The 22,496-nt window shown below is 39.4% G+C and overlaps 1 protein-coding gene across 5 annotated transcripts in view; it reads left to right on the top strand.

Moving 5' to 3' along the window:
* PFKFB4 (6-phosphofructo-2-kinase/fructose-2,6-biphosphatase 4) overlaps positions 1–22,496 on the top strand; it is a 113,096-nt gene that overhangs the window by 59,116 nt on the left and 31,484 nt on the right. For 3 of the 5 annotated variants that reach the window (XM_032772899.2, XM_032772901.2, XM_075072797.1), the window contains exons 2-4: positions 14,051–14,167; positions 18,574–18,670; positions 21,201–21,267. In XM_032772899.2, the coding sequence (XP_032628790.1) occupies positions 14,051–14,167; positions 18,574–18,670; positions 21,201–21,267 (281 nt within the window). Of the gene's footprint in view, positions 1–730; positions 888–14,050; positions 14,168–18,573; positions 18,671–21,200; positions 21,268–22,496 lie in introns of those variants that run through there. The other 2 variants (XM_032772898.2, XM_032772897.2) reach the window with 1 other exon arrangement.

The following is a 22,496-nucleotide window of genomic DNA, read 5'->3' as shown; positions in this document are numbered from 1 at the left end:
CAGGGGTATATATCCGGCACCATAGCGGCGCCACTCCAGGGGGCGCCCTGCCGACCCACCGAGTGTTGCTAGGGTAAAAATCTTCCGACGAACGTGCACGCGGCGCGCACACACCTAACTGGAATGGATATGAGCAACACATCTCGAAGAACAACAGTTACAAAGGTGAGTAACCGTCTTTTTGCATGGTTATCCAAGGTAAGTGATTTTAGCACAGCCATGGGAAGTAGTAAACAGCAAAAGGATTGCAAAAGATACTGACGTTTCTGTAGGTTGAGCAGTAGGCTTTATTTATTTATTTGACCCAATGATACATTTAAAAAAAAGGGGGGGGCGGTGCTACATGATTGAGACCATTTTTAGAGAGGGTTTGCTCACTTGGAACCATTGTAAGTGCCGCAACGAAGACCTCTGGTTTCTCTCGGCCTCCCATCTTTCCCAGAGGCATGCGAAGTGAATGGGCAGTAGGGCGCTTCCATCCCCCCTCCCCCTCGTGTGCGTCGGTGGGTAGCCCCGGCTTGTGGGTGCTCCGGAGCTAGCCGCCCCTCCCTGGTGCAAGGCTCCGGGGCGGGGTGTTGTACGGTGCTCCACGCCTCACCTGCGCTGTTCGAGTCTGGCACTAGAGGCGCGTTTGCTCAGTCCTTGCTCGGCTCCTTGTTCCGGGCCTCTGTGGGCCGAGGAGGCGGAGCTGCAGCTACATCCCGCCCGTTGCCTCTGCAGAGCACCCGGCTTTTCCCCGGCAGCCGCCGCCACGACTGCCGGCGGATCCGGGCCCCATGCGAGGATGGCGGCGTCGCCGGCCCGAGAGCTCACGCAGAACCCGCTGCAGAAGATCTGGGAGCCCTACAACAACGGGCTCCCGGCTAAGCACAGCGCCCAGCGCGGGGGTGAGTACTCGGGGGGAAGTGGGCGAGCTGCGTTAGAACCAGGAACAGGAGAAACAAAGGGGTTGGGGGAGCTGAGACACCGGGGTTGAGGGTTCAGCAGATGGATAGGGGATTGGGCAAGCAGGATAGAGTCTGGGGGAGGTGTAGTGCGGGTTGTATGCAGCAGAAAGGCAGGAGAGGGAACAGCTTACCTAGGGGATATGAGTGTGTAAAATATAATATGTGGCAGTACAGGATTTACGGTAGCAGGGACTGAGAGACCTTGGGGGAGAAGTGCATGTTTTTTGGGAGGCAAAATAGAAGGGGACTGTGCAAGATGTGACTCGACATAGGAGACAGTGGAGGAGGTCATGTTTAGGGGAGAAATCGGGGGGGGGAGGGGACAACAGTGTCTCGGGCAAATCTGGAGTTGGGGCAATGCAGGTGAGGTAATAGATGGAGATGGGATTGGTGGGTCATGGGAGATGCAAAGAACTTGATGAAGAAATTGGATGGGGAAGATGCATAGAGGTGAGGTGATGGAATTGAGGAGTAGAACAAGACCTGCCCTGAAGATAAGATTGGGGGAGGAGTGCAAGAATTGTGAATATTTGGGCCACAGTGCTAGCGTGGGTTAGGTGCTTGGGGAAGGGGGACAACACAGGAGTTGTTTTGGGCAAGGGTTTTGGCAGTGGAGGCAGAACAGGAGTTAAAATGTATGGATTGAGAGACATTGCCAGGAGTGTGTGTGGGGGGGGGTATAATTTCGATGGTGAGGGACAGCGTGGCATGATCTTCCAGTTTCTTATTGTAAGTTACACTTGGCACATTGAGAAATGGAGAAAAATCTCTGATTCCTGTAATTTTTCTTCTTTTAGGAAGCATAAGGTGATTCATCTGGAAGTTCTCTCTGTTTTGTGGTATGGATATTTCCTTGAGGTGAAGTTGTGGAGCTTGAGGTAGAAATCTGGAGTCTGAAGGGAAATACAACTTGCCCTTTGAGTAAAGCCCTCTCTGAGTTGTTTGGAACCTCTTGTACTTTTGCACTTTTTGCTACGCTAGTGCTTATAGAATCACTAAATAAATCTGAATGACAGAGATGTCTCATGCCTTTTACGTTTTAAGAACATTTGGTTGGCTTTGAAATTCTCCAGCTCGCACTAAGGTCCCATTTATACTAGAAAATCTAGTGTGTTGTGGGACTTGGTTACAACATGGTAGTCCTTGTCAACTATTAATCTTATGTAGATGGGACCAAACTGGATTCCAGAACCTTTCTGTAAATTTGAACTTCATGTGTCTTCTGCAGCATGACTTGGTAACTCTGTTAAAATTTGGTTTGGTTCCATCTACACTTGCAAGACTGAACCATACATGGTACTACCATGTTACAGTGTGGTAGTTTTAATAATATAGGCCAGATCTTAACAGTTTGTATTTAAAACATACAAAAACCCCTGTGAGGTCTCTCTTCCACAAATACTGTAAATGAATGCTGACTGGAAAGTCATTTTAGTGGTGTTGGTTTCTTTTACTTCATATTAACCAAGTAAAGTTAAGGTGTTAAGAAAATTAATATTCTTATAGTGACTAGTGGATCTCAGTAGCCCTGAGACAGGAACATGAATGGTAAAAGGACCTTCCTCTCATGTGAAACCCTTTCCGCTTTCTGCTGGACTGCAGTAAATCCTTTTGATTTCCCTTTTAGTTCCTTTCTGTTTAACCTACTCATTGTATTGCCATATCATAAATCATTTCTAGCTCGGCACAGGATTTCTCTCTTTTTACAAGGCTGAGGCTAAGGCTCCGTGGAGGATTTATTTGCATCAAAACAGATCTGCTAAATAACAAGTGTCTACATTTTCACCTGACATGGTTTTGTTCATTTGTTTGTTTTAACTGCAAGATGTCTTAAAACTGTGGACTGAGCTCAGACCTGGTATAAGCAGATCTGATTCTATGAAGTTAATGCAGTTACACGTCATTGGGCCAAAGCTAAGTTTGGCCTAAGGGGTTCAACTACATGTTTCAGGTGCTTTTAGATGATTCTAAATTAGTTAACTTTTTTAAATGAAATGTTTAACTAAGCCATCTGTTACATCACTTAATAGATTTTTTTTTTTTAGGTCTAGCCAACCAAGTTATTGGGCATTAGGACTTATGGTTTCAGGTTTTGTAACGTTGTAGTCAATTTTGTAAGAGATTTCATCACAGAAACTTTTGTCTCAGTTGAATTAAAACCCTACCGTGCTTAAGTCATGACAATCTTATTCGGCCAAGTGTTTTCAATAGTACTGAATTCAGTAGTGGATGGACTGCAGTTATTGTTGACTTTTAAGGCAAATATCCACAATCATGTTTACATGATCTAAAGTATCACTTTGGTCCATCCATTAAAAAATGCTCCTAAAGATTGATTTGTCAGATAGATGATGAAACTAATTTTTGCATATGAAATAAATCATTCAATTAAAACAAATTGTGTAAGAGCAATAGAATATGGAAAACTACTTAAATATCAATTGCTACTGCAAAAAACACTTTGGAAGACTGACACAGTTACTTCAGTCAAACTTGTATCTGTTTTCAACATGATAATTTGTTACAGTGGCAGCTTTTAGATAGTTAAAATGCTTCTTAAAAAGAAGGCCTGAAGAAACTAAAATTTCATGTACACAATGGAAATGTGTATTAGAAATCAGTGAACTGATTATCTGCATGAATCTTCTCAAAAAACGTAAGTTGCTTCTGATGGTTATAAATAACAAGTAACCAGCATAGACTTTTGACTGTTGTTATTAGACTGTCCTGTTTCTTGGTAAAGTTCTGTAACTCTTTCACAGGCAAGGTCTATTTAAATAGAGAAGCCTTTTCAACAGAGCATTAGATAGCACAAAAATAAATATGAATTCTTAAAATATTTTCTTCTGCTCATGCCCATCTTTCCAGATTGGCCAACCTTTTTCGCCTTTTATATGTTTGTTACAGTATTCTTTTTTTAACTGATGTAAGTTAAGGTTTTATTTTTAAAAATAAATATAAATCCTAATTATGCATATACATGTTTATATTAATTAAAAAAAGTATGTTTGCAATGAAAACTTTCACTCCTTTAATTGTTGTAAGCTCCAAGCTAATGCTGTGCTGGGGCACAGAACCAGAAAATGAAATTAACTAGTTTATTTTAGCACCTGTCTACGTTACAGTTTTTTAACTGAGTCTGAAACTAGTAACAGGTTTCACAGTGGTAGCCGTGTTAGTCTGTATCAGCAAAAAGAACAAGGAGTGCTTGTGACACCTTAGAGACTAACAAATTTATTTGAGCATAAGCTTTCAATGGCTAAAACCCACTTCATCTGATGCATGCAGTGGAAAATACAGTAGGAAGTTATATATAAACAGAGAACATGGAAAAATGGATGTTGTCATACCAACTCTAACAAGACTAATCAATTAATGTGGGCTATTATCAGCAGGAATAAAAAAACTTTGGTAGTGATAATCAGAATGGCCCATTTCCAACAGTTGACAAGAAGGTGTGAGTAACAGTAGGGGAAAAATTAGCACGGGGAAATAGTTTTTATTTTGTGTAATGACCCATCCACTCCCAGTCTTTATTCAAACCTAATTTAATGGTGTCCAGTTTGCAGATTAATTCCAATTTTGCAGTTTCTCATTGGAGTCTGTTTTTGAAGTTTTTTTGTTGGAGAATTGCGACTTTTAGGTCTGTAATTGAGTGACCAGGGAGGCTGAAGTGTTCTCCAACTGGTTTTTGAATGTTATAATTCTTGACATCTGTTTTGTGTTCATTTATTCTTTTGCATAGAGACTGTCCGGTTTGGCCAATGTACATGGCAGAGGGGCATTGGTGGCACATGATGGCATATATTATATTGATAAATGTGTAGGTGAACTAGCCTCTGATAGTGTGGCTGATGTGATTAGGTCCTATGATAGTGTCCCTTGATACGTGGACAGAGTTGGCAATGGACTTTATTGCAAGGATAGGTTCCTGGGTTAGTGTTTTTGTTGTGAGATGTGTGGTTGCTGGTGAGTATTTGCTTCAGGTTGTGGGGCTGTCTGTAGGTGAGGTTTGGCCTGCCTCCCAAGGTCTGTGAGAGTGAGGGATCATCCTTCAGGATAAGTTGTAGATCCTTGATGATACGTAGGAGAGGTTTTAGTTGGAGGCTGTAGGTGACAGCTAGTGGCATTCTGTTACTTTCTTTGTTGGGCCTGTCCTGGAGTAGGCAACTTCTGTGTATTCTTCTGATTCTGTCAATCTGCTTCTTCACTTCAGCAGGTGGGTATTGTAGTTTTAAGAATGCTTGATAGAGATCTTGTAGGTATTTGTCTCTGTCTGAGGAATTGGAGCAAGTGCAGTCGTATCTTAGAGCTTGGCTGTAGACAGTGGATTGTGTGATTGTGGTCTGGATGAAAGCCAGAGGCATATAGGTAAGTATAGCGGTTAATAGATTTCTGGTATAGGATGGTGTTTATGTGACCGTCGCTTATTAGCACTGTAGTATTCAAGAGTTGTATCTCTTGCGTGGACTGCTGCAGTGAAGTAGGTTTTAGTTGAAACTAGTAAGTGATTTAGCTGGCTGTAAATGTAATCTATGTCACCTGCAACGTTGTTAATACTGTGTTCGGAACCACAATGCTGAGTGTTACACGTATCCCACCATCTTTGACAGAAACAGGGATTGTTTCCTGTAAACAGGCTTTAAATCAGTTGTTTTACGGTGTAGGCAGGACGCTATAACTACATCTGTGTAACTGCCCAGTCCTCTTTCCTCCCAAATTTTTGTGCTCACACAGTATATGTACTGTGGTGTGTGTGGATGGGATCCCTCCCCAGATTTTTATAGAGTAAGCTCATTATGCATAGAGGGTAAATAGTGAGGCTGTTTGTACACCAGCATGGTTGGCATATCGCTTTGTTAGTAAATGATTCAGAGAAGGGATGTCAAAACCTGGTGATTAACATCAAGGTTACAAACAGTGAGGTGGTATTGGCTAAGCTATTTAGAATGCAAGAAGAGAAAGCAAGATAAATGGTGAAAGGAAACTTTTTTTTTTTTTAAAGTGTGTTTAGCTGAATTGATCTAAAGTGACAGTTAAGAGAGAAGGATTTAGTTCTTTTGTCTTGATAATGTTCCTTTAAATTACTTGTATTATTTTTCTATTTATCTTCATTGTTTGTTTCCTGATATATTTCTAAAGTAGCTCGGCTCTTCCCATGGCATACCTGTGGTTAATTGGACTTTCTTTAACATTGAGACAGGATAGTAGGTAGTGGATCCCCTGGATGCAGTTACCTTTAGTAATGTTATCTGAGTTGGAAGAAACCATAATTAGGTATCTCAGTAGACAGTTAGAACACGTGAAACACTAATATTTTTAGGTTCTGCCTTGACCATGATAATCCAACATGAATAAAAATCTGTATAATTTTGGACTAGTAAAAAGCACAACAAAGTACTATCTGAGACAGCTTGGTGTGAAAATATAGGACTTTTAAAAAGTGTATAGACTTGGCTAAGGTAAAGTGAAAATAAATTGTTCAGAATGACACTGTAGCTGAAGTAAGGGAATAAAACTCACTGAAAGTCAGCTAAATGTCAATTTTATTTACATCTCCACTTAAATTTTACAATAGTCTGTCTTGAAAGCATTCTATAACTTGTTGTTTGGGTGCAACTGGGTATGTGTATAATTGGCCTAGATCAAAGCTACTTTCAGGTTCAGCTGTTGGGTTGCTTTAAGTTCTGTGCATCTAGGAATCAAATCTAAACCTGAAATTTAATTCAGAACAGTGAAATATACTAAAGCTAAATACTTTTTTGGGGGATAAAGGGAAGGTTATAGAACAAAGGTGAAAAATTAAAGGCCACGTTTCCTGCAATGAAAAATAGTTTTTCCTGGAACTGTTTTTCCTGGAACTGTAAACGTCAGTTAGTCTTAAAGATAGAATTTGACAAGTTGAGTAACTTTTTTTTTTTTTTTTTAATTTGAGATTCATATAGCACTGTAAAAGTAAGACACTTTTTCAAAAATATAAAGACAGACATGGTCACTGCCCTGGAGAGCTTACTTTAAGAGCTTGTAGGGCCTTTTTATACAGTTATCTGTATAACACGATGAAGGGGCTTAAATGGAGAGAAGGGACGATGGTTGGCAGAGCAGCTATAGAAGATGACGACAGCAGCAACAGTATTTTGGATAGGTGAGAGGAGGGAAGAGAAGGTAATGAAAGGTAGGTAGCTCAGAGAAGGGAAGGTTGCAGTATAAAATGTTAGATGACCAAAATGAGGTAAGGTTGGTGTGGTAATCTCCTTTATTGGACCAACTTCTGTTGGTGAGAGAGAGACAAGCTTTAGAGCTACACAGAGTTCTTTTTCAGGTGTGGGAAAGGTATGGAGAATGTCATAGCTAAATATAAGATCGAACAGATAGTTTAGCACATATTCTAAGGGACAATTCAAGGTGAAGTGGTCCATTAACACTCCTGTAGTCATAAAACAAAAAGGGATGGTTAGCGAGTTACAGATTGTTGTAATAACTGTAAATCTAGTGACTTTAGATGAGCAGTTTAGGGCTTGGCTACACTCGAAACTCCAAAGCTTTGAAGTGCGAGTGTGGTCGCAGCACCAGTGCTGAGAGAGAGCTCTCCCAGCGCTGCAGGTATTCCACCTCCCCGAGGGGATTAGCTCACAGCGCTGGGGCACTGTTTACACTGGCGCTTTACAGCGCTGTAACCTGCTGCGCTCGGGGGGGGGGTGATTTTTCACACCCCTGAGCGAGAAAGTTGCAGTGCTGTAAAGCGCCAGTGTAGCCAAGGCCTGAGGATTGGGGATAGGGAAGATGACTTACAGGGAAAAGAAATAGGATTTGAGAAGAATGTGAATGGGTACGTTGAAAATCATGCCAAGATTACAAGGCTGGTTCCAGCAGGGTATGGGATTAGTCAATGCTGGCAGAAGAGAGGCTGTGGAGAGGAGTTGTGAGCAAGGATGCTCCATATCGCATATAGTGCATTTAGGATGTCCAAGGGATAGATATCTGACAAAGAGTTGAATGTGAGACCAGTTGGAAAGCAGAGGTAGATTAGGAATCACCCACATGAAGGTGGTAATTGAACTTGATATGAAAGGGAGAGAACATACAAATGAACTCTTAGAGACTTCCACAGATAAGGAGCATAAATCAGTAAAGCAAGGGGAGAACCAGAGGCATGAAGGAGGATAACCACAATCATGCATGTAAAGACTGCATATGGATCTAGAACAAGGGCAGAGCAGTGCTCCATCCCCTCACTAGTTTGTTAATCTCCTTGGTCAAGATACTTTTGTTGAAATGAAAAGGGCAGAAGCTAGATAGGAGGGGAAATGTGCCTTGGCAGCAGAAGTAGACAGTACACACAAGAATTTTGGAAACAGAGGAGAAAGGTGGGAGGAGAGAAGGTGACAATCAGAGACAGATGGGGCTGAGTGAAGTTGTCAGGATATGCATAATAAGTGTGTATCTGTGCTGACTGGAAAGAATTGAGGGTGGGAAAGCTGCTATAGGTACGGGAGAGGGAGCAAGGTAGGAGGAGGTGCAGCATAGTGTAACCCTATCATTCAATGTTCTGGTAATGAAACTGGATGGCTTCAAAGACAAAGTAATACATTAGAAATGCTGGGCAGAATTAACATAAATGGATGCTGCTTCAACTTGTGTATGTACGGTTTTATAAAATTTACTGCATCACTGGCTCATCTTCCAACCCATAGGGCACTCCTACTTTTGAGTTGCTTTTCTAAGCACTTTCTTAGAGATGTAGCTGCTATCTGTTGTTGGAGGAGAATCAGGCCACGGTTACTGCTGCGCTCTTCTTTGTCTTCAAGATCAACATGTATTTGCAAAACACTGAAACAAAAATAGTTAAATTTGATAGGACGTAAGATGGGACACACTATGTAGAACCGTCTTATTTGGGAGGGAGGTATTTTCAACCCTTTGTTGTCTATTCTAGTCAGAGAGGATGGTGTGGGCCTATCTAAGAGCTAAATAGTACTTCAGTTTCAGAGACTAAGGGCTTTGATACAGAGCCCATTGAAATTGAAGACCAAGAAGCTTTCCATTAATGTGCTTTGGGTGATACCCTAATACTTCTGTTGACCATAAAAGTTGATTTAAGTGCCAAATAGAAATGAGAAATTTATTCATCAGTTTTAAGTATGTGGAAGGGGAGGGACATTTTCATCTACATAAGTGAAACATAATTTTTAGTCAGTATGTAAACTTAAAAGTAAGTTAAGACATAAGTTTCACAAGATCACTTGTTAAATATTCCGGTCTGCTTTCAAAACATTGACACAGCATGTGCACATCTATTGTGAAATAGGTCAAGTAAGAGGAAATAAAAACACCACTTGGTTTTCCTCAGTCTTCAGAAGTTAATAATTTTAACTCCTTTATGCTCATTATTACTTTTAAAAGGCTACTAGACAATCCTAACTTTATTTTATTGTGGGAATCTATTTCCGTTCCTTTTCCAAAATTCATGTGGAATCTAAAATGAAACATTTGCTATAGAGTGCCAGGTTGGTATGAACAATGCTATTTCACATAGTCACATTTTCATCAAGATAACAAACTATATTTATGTTTTTCCCAATTGTGTTATAACTTGTGGCCATATGACAATTTCTGTCTGTCGCTTGATAATAGGAAATTGATTTGACAGGGTGAATACACAGTACTTTCCTTGATGTGGTTAGTTTTATAAGCTTGTGACTGTTTGGTTAAAAAAATCTTATTTTCTTGCATGCATTACGTATATTTCTAAAACGACTGAGTAAAGTATGCAATACGGTCATGAAGTACTGGATTGTAGCAGTCCAGATTCCTTTTGCCATTTTGCATGGTAGTGAATATAGTAAGGTATTATAGTGTTTTTGAAATGTCAGTTTCTATTAAGAATACTCTTGTAGTATTTTTCTTTTGGGAAGCGAGAATTATTGTAGACCCTGTATACCCTGAATGCATTGGTGGCAATTCTGCTAATCACTGCCATAGTATTAAAATAATGCTTGCACTATGTTTTAGTGGTAGTAATACAATTTTCCTCTTTAAACATTTTGTGCTGTAAACATAATTTTATAGTTTGAGGTTTTATAACAGTTATCCTTTTCCTATCCCTCTTTCCTCCCTCCTTTTCATTGGGTGCACTAATAATTAAAGAGCACAGGCCATCCAGACTAATTAGATCAATTTTTTATTTCTTGTCTCTTAATTAAATTGAAAGACATTAAAGCCCAAGGCGGGGGGGTGTATCTCATCTAGTTGTCGGGAAACGGAGAAGGGAACAAAGCTCAGCTTCCAATACTAAGTGGCATTGTTCACAGGGGGATGTGAAAATAGGGAAGTTTCAGTTATTTTTAAAAAAAGGGTTTACATTTTTCCGCAGTTTACCTTGGCATGGTGGAATTTCTTAAGCTGCATCACCTTAGCCCTTGGGACATAGTCACTTCCCGTGCTATGAACTAAATGAACAGATGCAGTAATGTTTCTATACGTGTTGTACTTTGTCAGGAGAGAAATCTATAGTTGAGATTATGTGAAAACTTCTGTTGTCTCCTTTTCCCGTATGTTTGAAACATCCCAAAAAGTTCTCCTATTTTTTCTAACATTTAATGCCTGGTCTCAGCCAAATGTGACATTTCCCCCCCTGGAAACTAATTAGAAGAATTAGCGTACCTGGTTTTTTGGTTAGGTGATTGTTGCAGGGAGGAAAAAGTAAAAAAGTCTTTATTTGTTCCTGCTGAACTCAAATGTCTGAACTTAAGAAGTTTAAACTTCCCAGGTGGCTTGTCCTTGCTGAGGACACATATGTCTTCAAGCTACCTTACTACTGAAATATTTCAAGTGTAATAGAGTATTTCCTCTAAGGTTAGTTACAGTATTAGTTGCAGGACTGTGGAGTTAAGTAAATACACAGTACTGGAGATTATAGTGCCTTAAAGGCTAGGGCTGAATTTAGTTTTGTTCTTCTTCCCTTACATATGTAGTAGCTGTCACTTATTGGTACTAGTCTCTTTATAGATGGAAGGCATCCCCCCAACCAACTTGGCATTTATAACTGAAATATTTAGTGAGAGTAGGAATCAGGGCTGCCATTGTAATTGGGATCAGCAAATTATTCCCTTGGCTTTCTAATAGTAGGGTGACATAGCCAAAGAATTGTGCCTATAGTGATTAGAGCATCAGATTCGGTGCATATGTTAAACACCAGGAGCATAGGTTCCTAATAAAGGGAGCCTCATGACATTGTACTTATGGGAGTTATTCTCAGTCTTAAGCATAGTTAAGGAAAAAACATTAGTCATGTTTATGCTACTGCTCTTCACAGTTATGGAATAAAATGTGTAAAGGCTGTCAGCCCATGTATTTCTGGATATAACCTGGCCACTAGATCCGTGGCATTCAGAAGAAATGTCCGTCATGGACATGCTGCATAATTGATGTGGGTTTTACAGCTTCTTCTACGGAATCTAGCACCAGTCTGTGATGGAACCCTGAGCTATGTGGGCCATTGGTCTAATTAGAATGGCAATTCATATGTTTGTCAATGAATTACATTATCTTAAAAGAGGTAATAGTGCTGCATGGTTCTGAACAGTCCATAGGTCTGCAACATGAAGACTAGGGGCATATTTACATGAGTACTTGCTGTGTGGCAAGCTGGGATGTAAATGTACAGTGTTCCAGCATGCTGTGCACTAACTGCTCATGGGTACCTTGCAGATGTGCACTAGCAGTTCCCAAGTGCATTTTCAAACTAGGGAACTTTTAGTGTGCTTCAGCAGGGTTCCCATGGAGAGTGCACAGTATGCTGGAGCGCTGTTGATTTACACTCTAGCTTGGCATACTTGTGCTTGTGTAGATGTGCCATAGGAATCTGTGCTAGTTCAGCAGTACGGAAAGTGGTGTCCATTGTAATGCCGTATTACAAGTCTTTGTAAGTGTTCCGTGAAATGACTGCTGTGGGAAGAAAGTTGAATTTGCATTGCTCACCCTAGGCAAATGTCAGTATTTATTGTAAGAATAATTTTGAAGTCATATATGTTAGCCATACATGTAATGTTAAAGTCTGGAAATTCTGTTCAGAAAGTAAAAAATCTTTTTGGTTTACACAGGCCCCATATAGAGTATGTTGCGTGAAGCAGCACTGTGAGCTTTCTCAGCACATCAATTGCATACAAATCAATTGCTTATTGTTAGTTTCTACAACTTGTATTCCAGTGCTTTCTCTGGATAACTATTCAAAATTCGAGTTGGGTATTTCAAATGAAATCTGCAAGATGTAAATAATGATACGTCTCTTGGACATTCTAGGGTCACTTCGATTTTTCCTGGCAATGATGTCTTGTATCTGGGATTTTTCAGGGAGATTGTGAGAAAAGCTGACAGGAGAATAAATACCATACTTCTTCCATTTCACAAACTTCTTGTATCCCCCCTCCTTGCTATTTGGAATTACAGTTTGCAGAATTGAGAGAGAGGAAAAATGTACCAGAAGACATTATGGTCCTGGTTTTACAAGAACTTCAAAGCCCATACACAGACAGTAGTGCTTGGTTTGATAGCTGCACAAGTTTGTACCAGTGTCTTTCTGGCGTCTTAGAATGACATGCCATCCAAAAGGAATTTAAATTTCTGTTCTGATCCATCCATTTTCCTGGAAAAATAGTTTACTTTGTGCAACCTTTGCATGATACAGTACAGTAACTGCTCACTTAATGTTGTCCCACTTAACTTTGTTCCAATGTTACGTCCCTGCTCAATTAGGGAACATGCTGTTTAAAGTTGTGCAGTGCTCCCTTATCACGTCGTGGCTGCCTGCTTCTAAGATTCTGTGGAAGAGCAGTGATTTTACAAGGGAGCATTGCACAAATTCTGCTTCTTCGCCTCCTCCCCCTCCCTCCCAGGGCTTCCCGGCGCTTAGGACTTTCTGGGAGGGAAGGGCAGGAGCAGAGACACAGGGCTGGAAGGGAGGGGGAGGAGCAGGGAAGCCCCATGTCTCCGCTCCTCCCCTTCCTTCCCAGAAAATCCTAAGTGCCGCTAAACAGCTGTTTGGCAGTGCTTAGGTCTTTCTGGGAGGGAGAGGCAGGAGTGGGTAAGAACTATAGAGAAAGTGCTATAGAGAGAGGAAATTAATGTCTGAATTAAGTCATGGGGAAAAAAAACTTATCTATTTTGTTAACCTGTTTGTTTTTTATTGTTATAAAGGCCCTGGACTATTTACGTATGTTCTTTACTTTTACGCAGCCTTGTACCATAAAGGTTCATTTGTAGCCATGATGGATTCAAGAAAGATAGTTGAATCCATCCTGTTTTACTACTAGAAGTATTTGAAACACTTGCCATTCGAAAGGAATACTGCCAAGGTTTTCAAACCCCAAATTTAAATTGTTTTAAAGTATAATTTCATGAAATTGTCTAATTTTAAGCATATATATTGAGAATTATAGTTGTGGTGATGTTTTATTACCTTATCCTCTGTTGGCTGGACAACAGTAGTTAACACAAGCACTGTTTCTAGAGCTGTGGTGATGTCAATAGTGTTTGGAAAGAACAAGAGAGTGCTGTTTTGACATGATAGGGAACTCTATGACGTATTAAACAGCAGCAGTCTGTTTGTTTCATCTCCACTTGAAAAACAGAAAAGGAGATGATTAATAGGGCTGAAACCTTGCGTTTTAAGAAGACATTAAACATGGAAAGTTTTAAAAATGAGACAAACATCTGTGTCATTTTGGTGTAAATGCAGAACTGAAGTAGAAGACATCATAACACACACACACCCACGCGCACCCCTGTTGTTTTTTAATATGAATGCAGATGTGGAAGTTTATTGTTTGTTATTCACAAAGCAGGGATAAATGTCCAGTGTTGCACTGCTTCCACTGACTCACTTTGGTAAAGCTGTGGACAAATTAGAACAGAGTCCAATTGCACTGCACTTGCTAGGGAAAACTTTGAAAGTGGTATAAATGGAATGCTGTAATGGAATAACCACTGAATGCATGACCTGTCTGACCAGCCACTTCCTTAAGACTTACACTCCACAATGTCCTGGTTTTACTTGAGCCTTTGCTTGGCGTCATGTTAATTGTAAACATTTATTTTTCTTTCAGTCTGTATGACCAATTGTCCTACACTGATTGTCATGGTGGGCCTCCCAGCTAGAGGGAAAACATACATCTCCAAGAAACTGACACGCTACTTAAACTGGATTGGAGTGCCTACAAAAGGTTTTGTTCTGCTTTCCTTTACATCACAAGGTTTCTTTTGGGACTGTTAGCTTTTTTAATATATTTCCCTGTTGTTTCTTCTTACCCTCTTGTCAATGTCCTTCATTCGGTGTATACTTACTTTCTTTATTCCATTTAAATTTCATTCTGTATATCAGCTGTTTTGTCTGATCTGTTTTTCACTTTTTCTAGGCAGATTCCTGGATGAACTCTCTGCATTTATCTTCCATGTACTGACTCTTACAATTGACTAACTAGTTTTGGTATCCGAGAAGAGATTTTGTTTACTGGAGGGGTCTGAGTTAACACTCCTTGAATCAGTTCCTAACGTTACCATTGCCTTTCTATGTGATCTTTGAGGCAATCTCTTAATTTCTCTGTGCTACTCTTTATCTTTATTACATAAAATGGATGTAATAGTATCTATCTCATTGTTGCTCACTGGGTAATGCTGGTAAAGCACTTAGAGAGCCTCAAATAAAGGCACTAAGTAAAAATAAAGTAATAGCTAATTTGTGGAGCGGGCAGGGACTCTGAATCTTTTAGAGATGACTACAAATCTAAAGTTTGGAAGACTTAACCAACCCATTACTAAGTATGAAGACTCAGTATGTTACTACAGTAATGGGGGCCACATACATACTATAGATATCTACCAGTAGTGCGGTTAAATAACATAGCTAATGCGAAGGGTCAAACTTCTGACTGCGTATATTGAGATCAGACACTCATTCCTTAACTGCTTTTGAAGGAAAAAAATTGAAAATATGTTCTGGGCTGTATTTAGACTGCCATTTGACTTTGTCAAACCCTTCCTATTAAGTTTAGGATTGGAATTTTAAAAATATTTATAATTTTATAAATCTCTAACATTATTTGCATTGGGTAGATGGTTGTGGAAATGACATGTAGCTTATTGGTAGGTGATAGATGCTCAGTGTTCTTGTGGAACAGTGGGGTGTACATATAATATTTCCAAAATATTGTTGTCAGTTCTGACTCCAGTGTCCTCTCTGACTTGTAGTAAAAATCCAGGGCCTTGCAGTTTGGTTTCCAGTGGAAGAGAAATCACTGATTCAGATTCAGGGTACCTTTTAAAGTGTAACCTGCTTTTCTTATACACATGCAGCAGTCATGAAATGAGACAGTCGTGCAGACCATTGCCTTCTTACAGGAAACTCAGGCCAACACGGCTGTCTAGTTCTCAGGGAGGAATCCGAGCCCAAGGCAGAGAGCAAACTCTCCTGCTGCTCACGCAGTTTTCTCTCTCTCTCTTCCCCCTAAATTTCTTCTAACCAAAATTAACATCCCCACAGAGTCAAAACTTGCTTGCACATTAAGAAAAATAACTTAGAAGGCTGTGCCACCTGTTGACATGTCCTATTCAGATGATGGGGCAAATTTAACCATTACATTGACTTTTTAAAACAAATTTTTTTTTTTTAAAATAAGGTATCTAAGTGTAATATATCCTTTTAAATTCAGCAAGCTATTATAGTAGCCAAGATTCCTGTGCTGCCTTATCGTGCTTATCAGGGATGGTTATTGAACTCAAAGAGAGAAATGCTGCACATTCAACTTTGTGAAGCAAAAATCCCGTGTTGAACAATACATAAGACACGCAAGACACTATCCATGTCTAAGATTGGGGGAGTAGATTGTGGGTCTCATCCACAGGGTGCCGGCTTCCAGTTGTCCTGGGGAGTACTCAACCCCTGCTCAGCCCCAAGCCCTGCCCCCGCACCACTCCTTCTGTAAATCCCTGCCCTGCCTCTTCCTGCCCCATCCTCTCTCCACCACTTCCCCCAATGCTGCACCCCAGCCTCACCTCTTCCCACCCTGCCTCTTCCTGTCCCTTCCCCTAAGCATGCCTGGTCCCTGCTCCTGCCTCTCCCTTTCAGTGCCTTCTGCATGCCGCGGAACAGCTGTTCCATGGTGTGCCAGAGGCGCTGGGAGGGAGAGGGAGGAGTTGATTGGCAGAGCTGCTGGCGGGCAGGAGGCGCTGGAGGAGAAGGGGGCTTATCAATTGCAGTAGGCACGGATAATTGGCTTGAACTGTGGTAAAAGTTCCACAGACTTAAATAACAGGTCTGTATATTTAAATGTTTGTGTTTTAAAAATTAAAATTTTAAAATGAACTGGATATTCAGGAAGGGAATCCTTCTGTATCATTACATCATCATTACAAACCTTGCCATTTGTATGGTTCAGTTGCTATTTCTAATTCCTGACTAGGCTGTCAGTGAGGGTTGTCCTGATAATGGCTGCTGCGGATTTACAGTCATATGACCTGTAGTCTAGTCCTCCCTGCTGCTGCTGGAAAATATATCTTGCGTTTAATCCTTAGGTTCAGAGGAACAGCTTGTTATTTTGTCATCATGAATGCAGTTTCATCAGAGTTGAATCAGTTTAAAATACCTTTCCCATGATCGAAGAGATAGCTCTTGCGTTGTCTATCACTCTGTTGTCGTAGGCTAACTGGATGGATGATATTTAAGTAATAAATGTCTGGTCTTGTACCCTTTTCACTCTGAGGTTTCTTAACATCATTTAAAAATAACAGAATGTACTCAGTATCGTAAGATTTTGTAGCCTTTGATGTGGATATTAAAATGATTAGATTATCAAAAATCCAGGGTCAGATGAGTGGCATCTTCTCATGTAGCTCATGTTGAATGAAATAAAGAACATTGAGACAAATAGCCTGAGGCTCCCATAATGAGAATTATTTAAAAAATAATTAGACATTTGCTTTTATCCTTTCCGATCAAATCAAATCCAAGTAGCCTAAGGGAGCTAAGTGCTCAAATTCAACTGAATTTCAGTGAGATTTGGGTATTCTACTTCCTTAGGTTCTTTTGGATAATCCCAAACTATATACTACATTTGGACCACAAGATGCTAAATTAAATTGGGTTTCTTCAGTGAGATTTCTGTATTGAATAGATACTAATCATAAGGAAAAGGGTGCCCTAGGGAGAAGCAATATAGAATCTTTTTTTCTTTTAGAAAGAATTCCATGTATAGCTAATTTTGCAAACTATTTTTCGGTAGTCCTTAATTTTAAAGGGCTTTGACATGAAGAAAAGGTCTGGTTTTTTTTTTGGGGGGGTTTTTTTTTTTTTAAAGAATCATTCTTAAAGTTCCTTTCCCTCTTGTGCATATTCTTCTCCTGGGTTCTTATACGATGATTAGTTTGTATGGAAATTGTCCTGATGCCACTCAAGACATAAATGCCATTCAGTTGGTTACTAAAGTTTCCATCGGCTGTACTAGCTAATTTATTGTGATGACTGTTAAAGTTCAGCAGTATGTTTTGTCCAGGATTAAACTATTAATTTCCTAGTCTGTGACCCTTTTTAATGCTGTTATCAGGAGAGTCTGAACAACAGCTCAGTAGTTAATTTCCCCTATTTCTTTACCTCCTTCTGGAAATGAAGACTCGCAAGTAACAGTAGTTCTTCAAACAGAATGTTCAATCCAGGTTAGTTTAAACAAATGCTTGAGGTACAGCAAAGAAAACCCCTAAACACAAAAGAAGATAAACATTAGTTGCTGTGCTCAGAAGCTTATTTTATAAACTTAATTCTGGTACAGTTCTATTTGCCTTGTTTGCTAAGTCAAACTGTGCCTTGTCAAAGTCATACTGGTGCCTTTGATCACCTGTGCTGTGACACTCCTGCTGGCATAGACCTTTGTCCAGACGCAAGACAATTGCTCTTTGATCAGTGACGGCACATTTTATTCAGCATATGTGCAATAAATGCCCTGCACTTTGTGCCCCTCTATACGTTTTTAACCCATAGGAAGTTTTTCAGGATGGTATATACACTTGTTACTACTTATAGAATATAAATAAATAGGTTGTGTTCACATAGTACAGTACATTGGGGGGAAGGGGAGGAAGTAAGGGGTATTTAGCCAAAAACTAGGCTGACTAATTCCACATATAACTCTTTTTTCTCTTTATGTAATAGTTAATCTTTGGATATTAGGTGCTCTGGAAATACAGTTTCACTAAAATAATTTGTGGAGGGAAAAAAGATTATTGAAGTGCTTTACAGAAATGAATTAAATTAACTCAACATTTCTGTGAGGAAGGAAGTAACTTAACCTATTTTACAGGCGGGAAAACTGAGGCACAGAAAGGTGAAGTGATTTGCCCAAAGGTGCACAGAAGACTGTTGAATAGAACCCAGATTTTCTCACACTCGTCCTGTTTTGTAACCACAAGGCATTTCTTTACTGAAATGAGAAGTCTAACTAGTTTTGTTGTCCAGGCACAAACTAGACTGATCTATTCCTGGAGGTGCATTTATTTCAGAACTGTCATTAAATGTGATTTTTTTTATTGCTATTTAGTTGCAGGATTATTAATCCCAACTAATAGTGACTCTTCTCCACAGAATTTAATGTTGGTCAGTACCGTCGAGATTTGGTAAAAACATACAAATCCTTTGAGTTCTTCTTGCCAGACAATGAAGAGGGCTTGAAAATCAGAAAGTAAGTTGAAATATAGTTTAATTCTAATGATATTTTGTAATGTACTTTTGGGAACTGCTGTATATTCTGATTTTGTATGCCCTGGAAACCTCTGTAGGACTATATCAGATACCAAAGAAATGAAATCTTAGAGGAGCAAAAACAATGACGAGTCCAGTGGCATCTTCAAGACTAACAGATTTATTTGGGCATGAGTTTACCCGTGAAAGCTTATGCCCAAATAAATCTGTTAGTCTTGAAGGTGCCACCGGACTCCTCATTGTTTTTGTGGATACAGACTAATGCAGCTACTTCCTGATACTTAGAGGAGCAGAGGCAGTGTCTTTTGTTTGGATTGTTTAAAATTTAATTTAACCTTTTGTTTTAACTCAGACAACTAAAGCAGTTGGCTTTATTTAAGATTCATCACCTCTGGCTCTTCAACAGGCTGTAAATGCTGCCATTCCATTTCACAGGTACCTCAAGTAGACTGCCAATAAAAACAGAGTGGATGAGACTTGACATTCCTAGTATTTCTAAGGTGGTAAATAAGTAGACTCCCTTTGTCCCCTTTTTCCCACTGCCAAAAAGGGTGCACATACCTATCTTTTTCTCTTTTGCCACTCATATTAGAATTTCTATTCTGATTTAAAGTGTATTTGAATATATTCCAATCAGTGCTTCAGGGGAGCTGGAGCTGCACTGTCTCTGTCTGACAGCATGAGAACTGCTTCGTATTCTGTATGCAGTCAAGTCTGCTGGTGAATTGCACTGATTAGCTCTCTGTTTGCTATGCCTGGGAATTAGGCGGAGGGAGCGGAGCACCAGCGGTAAATACTGTGGACAAAGAAAGCAGATGGAACTCCTCCAAACTGTGAGGAGGGAAGGCTGCTGGTCATGGTGAGAGAACCACTGGTATGGAGTTGGGGAGAAAGTTCCTCTATCACAGAAACAGAGATACGGAAGGCAGATGGCTAGCAGGACAAGAGGGAGCCAAATCCTCTCTGAATTGTGATGCAAAACCAAATATTTGAAATTTGTGTCTTTTTCCCCCCATCACTGAGACCTTCCATTCAGTATTACTTGCAGCAAGCAATATCACTAATACAAGGAACAGGCAATTTGCAGAAGAACCTGCTGTGTGGTTGTGACATGAGAGAGATGCGTTTCGTTGGCCTCCTAAGTCTCTACCTTTTACTTATAGCTAAAATTCAGCTTAATGTGGCTCCATGACACTTATTAGACTAAAGGACTGGAATTACAGTAATTGATAAAACACATGATCAAATCTGCCCCATTTGCTGCGAAGGGAATGGGAAGTGTATTTAGTTATTGAAGGACTGATTGATGTATCTTAACTTCCAAACTCTATTAACAAGTAGCTGTTGGTATAGAAATGTTTGCAATGTAAAAGTTGTTGGAATTAAAAAGCAATCATTTTTTTCTTTTAAGACAAAGTTTTTACCAAGAGCACAGAATATCAGTTACACTTGGAAAACTAGACATTTCACTCCAGAATCTAAAATAGAGAAGCGATGCCAGTAAAACCCATTGTAGGATATTGAGCCAAATACAGCCTGTTTGGCAGCTACCATATGTCACTTAGGTTGGTTGTTAGCAAAGATTGTTGCTATCTGATGATTCATGTGAAATACCATTTCCTAATAGATAAATTGTCCATTTCACAAAGAGTAAACAGACATTATCCATAGTATTATTTAGGTATTGAAAATCTTATTTCACTTTGAGATTATTACTAGATCTGGTCAAATAATTGAGTAGAAGAAAATTGATCTGAACGTTAAGCCATTATAAATCAAAATTGAAGGGTTTTCTGTGTTCTTCCAGCCAGCTCTAAATATTGTATTGTCTCATTTATGATTCAGTTTCAGACTAGTGGCTGTGGTTGTGTTAATTTACATTAAAACGAATACACACTAAATTTAAGACAAAATGAGAGTTGAGCATGCTAAAAACAAGAGAAAAACCATAAGAAATCCAGCATAGAAGTCCAAAGCAAGTAGACTACTGAGAAATAGCTGCAACAATTATTCATTTTAACCTAAGAAAATAAGGCCACAACTCAGAACATTGAGCAACCATGTCTTCTTACTAGAAAACCAAATTAAGAGTCAACTGCCCATGGATTAGTGTTTTGGGGAGAAGAGGGGGGAATCTTTCAGTTTAAGTGGTGTTTTTATTATTATTATTATTATTATTTTATGGATCTGTGAACAATGATCCAGCCTTGTAAACTGGGCTGTAGAACATTCTGCATGTTATGTGCTGACCTGTGCAACATGTCAGATTGCCAGAGGATGCCTGCTTTCGTTTTTGTCCAAAGCTGCGTGCCTGTGATCTATGGCCTTGGGCAAGTCAGTTCACCTCTTTGCCCGTTTCCCCACCTGTAATGTGGAGATGGTACATATCAAATATATTGATGACTGACTAATGTTTCTTCAGCACTTTGAAAGCAAAGAGTTGTGTAGTGCTAAGCATAATTATGGATAATTAAATTAGTTAAACTAGCATGTGTCTTTTTTCCTTTAAGACAGTGTGCCTTAGCAGCTCTGAATGATGTCCAGCAGTACCTCAGTGAAGAAAATGGACATGTGGCTGTAAGTTTTCTGTCTTGAAGGCAAATTCTTGGAGTGTGATTTCTGCAAAATCACCAACCTGTCCTGGATTATACATAATCTGATTCAGTCCAGAATCATTTCATTATGTGTCTTAAATTTTCTTTGTAAATGGAAACTAGATTTATGTTGCTGCTGCAATGGTCATTTTGTGAAAGGAAAACATGGTATTTTCCTAATTAAATCCTGAAACAGCCTCCCTTAGAAATGGGTGGGTGATGTCTAATGCTACCAAGCTGTGCTAGTGCTGAGGAAAGTGTCTGTGCTTTTATATCAAAATATCCTGTTTAATCACAATATAGATGCATCCAGAACCATTTGGATGTCTAATGTTTAAATCAAAGGTAAAAATGTTTTAAAAATTGTCCTAAAAGAAGTGCCTGAATACTAGTGTTATTGACACTCTAAAAATGCCTCTGAGAAGTAGGACAAAATTCAATTTAATCTTCTGAAGATTTTCTTCCTTTGTAAAAATAAAACCCAGTGGGCCACATTCAGTGGGTTGTCAATTAAAGGTAATGCCACCATTGTTGCACAGAGTATTTTTAATTTTGTTCGCAGTTTGATCAGTGATGGCACAAACTCCTGTTGGAACACAGTTAGTATAACTGTTAATGGAAAACTACTTGGGAATGCACATGCACACATGCTTTTACTTTCTACTAAGTTGTAACTTATTGGCGTGGTTTTTGAGATTTGAATCTTCAGTGTAAAATTTGGCTGTTAGAATCTCTGTTCATCTAATGCCAGTAATATGCAAAGGATTCAAAACACGGGCTGTTCATTCAAATGACTTTTTAATTTTGTTTCCTCTGGGGGATTGTTAAGTTTTCTGCATAATTTGAACTCTGTTTTTGAGACTGTTGACGTGCAGCTGTCACTCAGTGTTCAGTGAGTTAGTCAAACTAACATTTTATTGTAAATTTAAGCCATAATTTGGGACTCAGAATAACATTTTATATCTTATATACTATTTAAATGTTGCTTATGAAGAAATTGATGCCTGTTTCACTATTAGGAAAACCTACAATTCATGGGTATGGTTTACAAGTTATGCAAAGCTCCTTCTCTCTGTTTTGATCATTACACTTTACTGTACTTTTAATGTTTTGACTAATGTAGTGATTGTCTATATAATAAGGTCTATACTTATCTGCTAAAACAGTTTTTCCATTAGAACATGTAAGGTCTAAATGTGCAATATGAATTTA

This window comes from Chelonoidis abingdonii, chromosome 16, assembly GCF_003597395.2.
Source record: "Chelonoidis abingdonii isolate Lonesome George chromosome 16, CheloAbing_2.0, whole genome shotgun sequence".
Lineage (NCBI taxonomy): Eukaryota > Metazoa > Chordata > Testudines > Testudinidae > Chelonoidis > Chelonoidis abingdonii.
The sequence above is the reverse complement of the archived record's forward strand: the minus strand, read 5'-3'. Positions and strand labels throughout refer to the sequence as shown.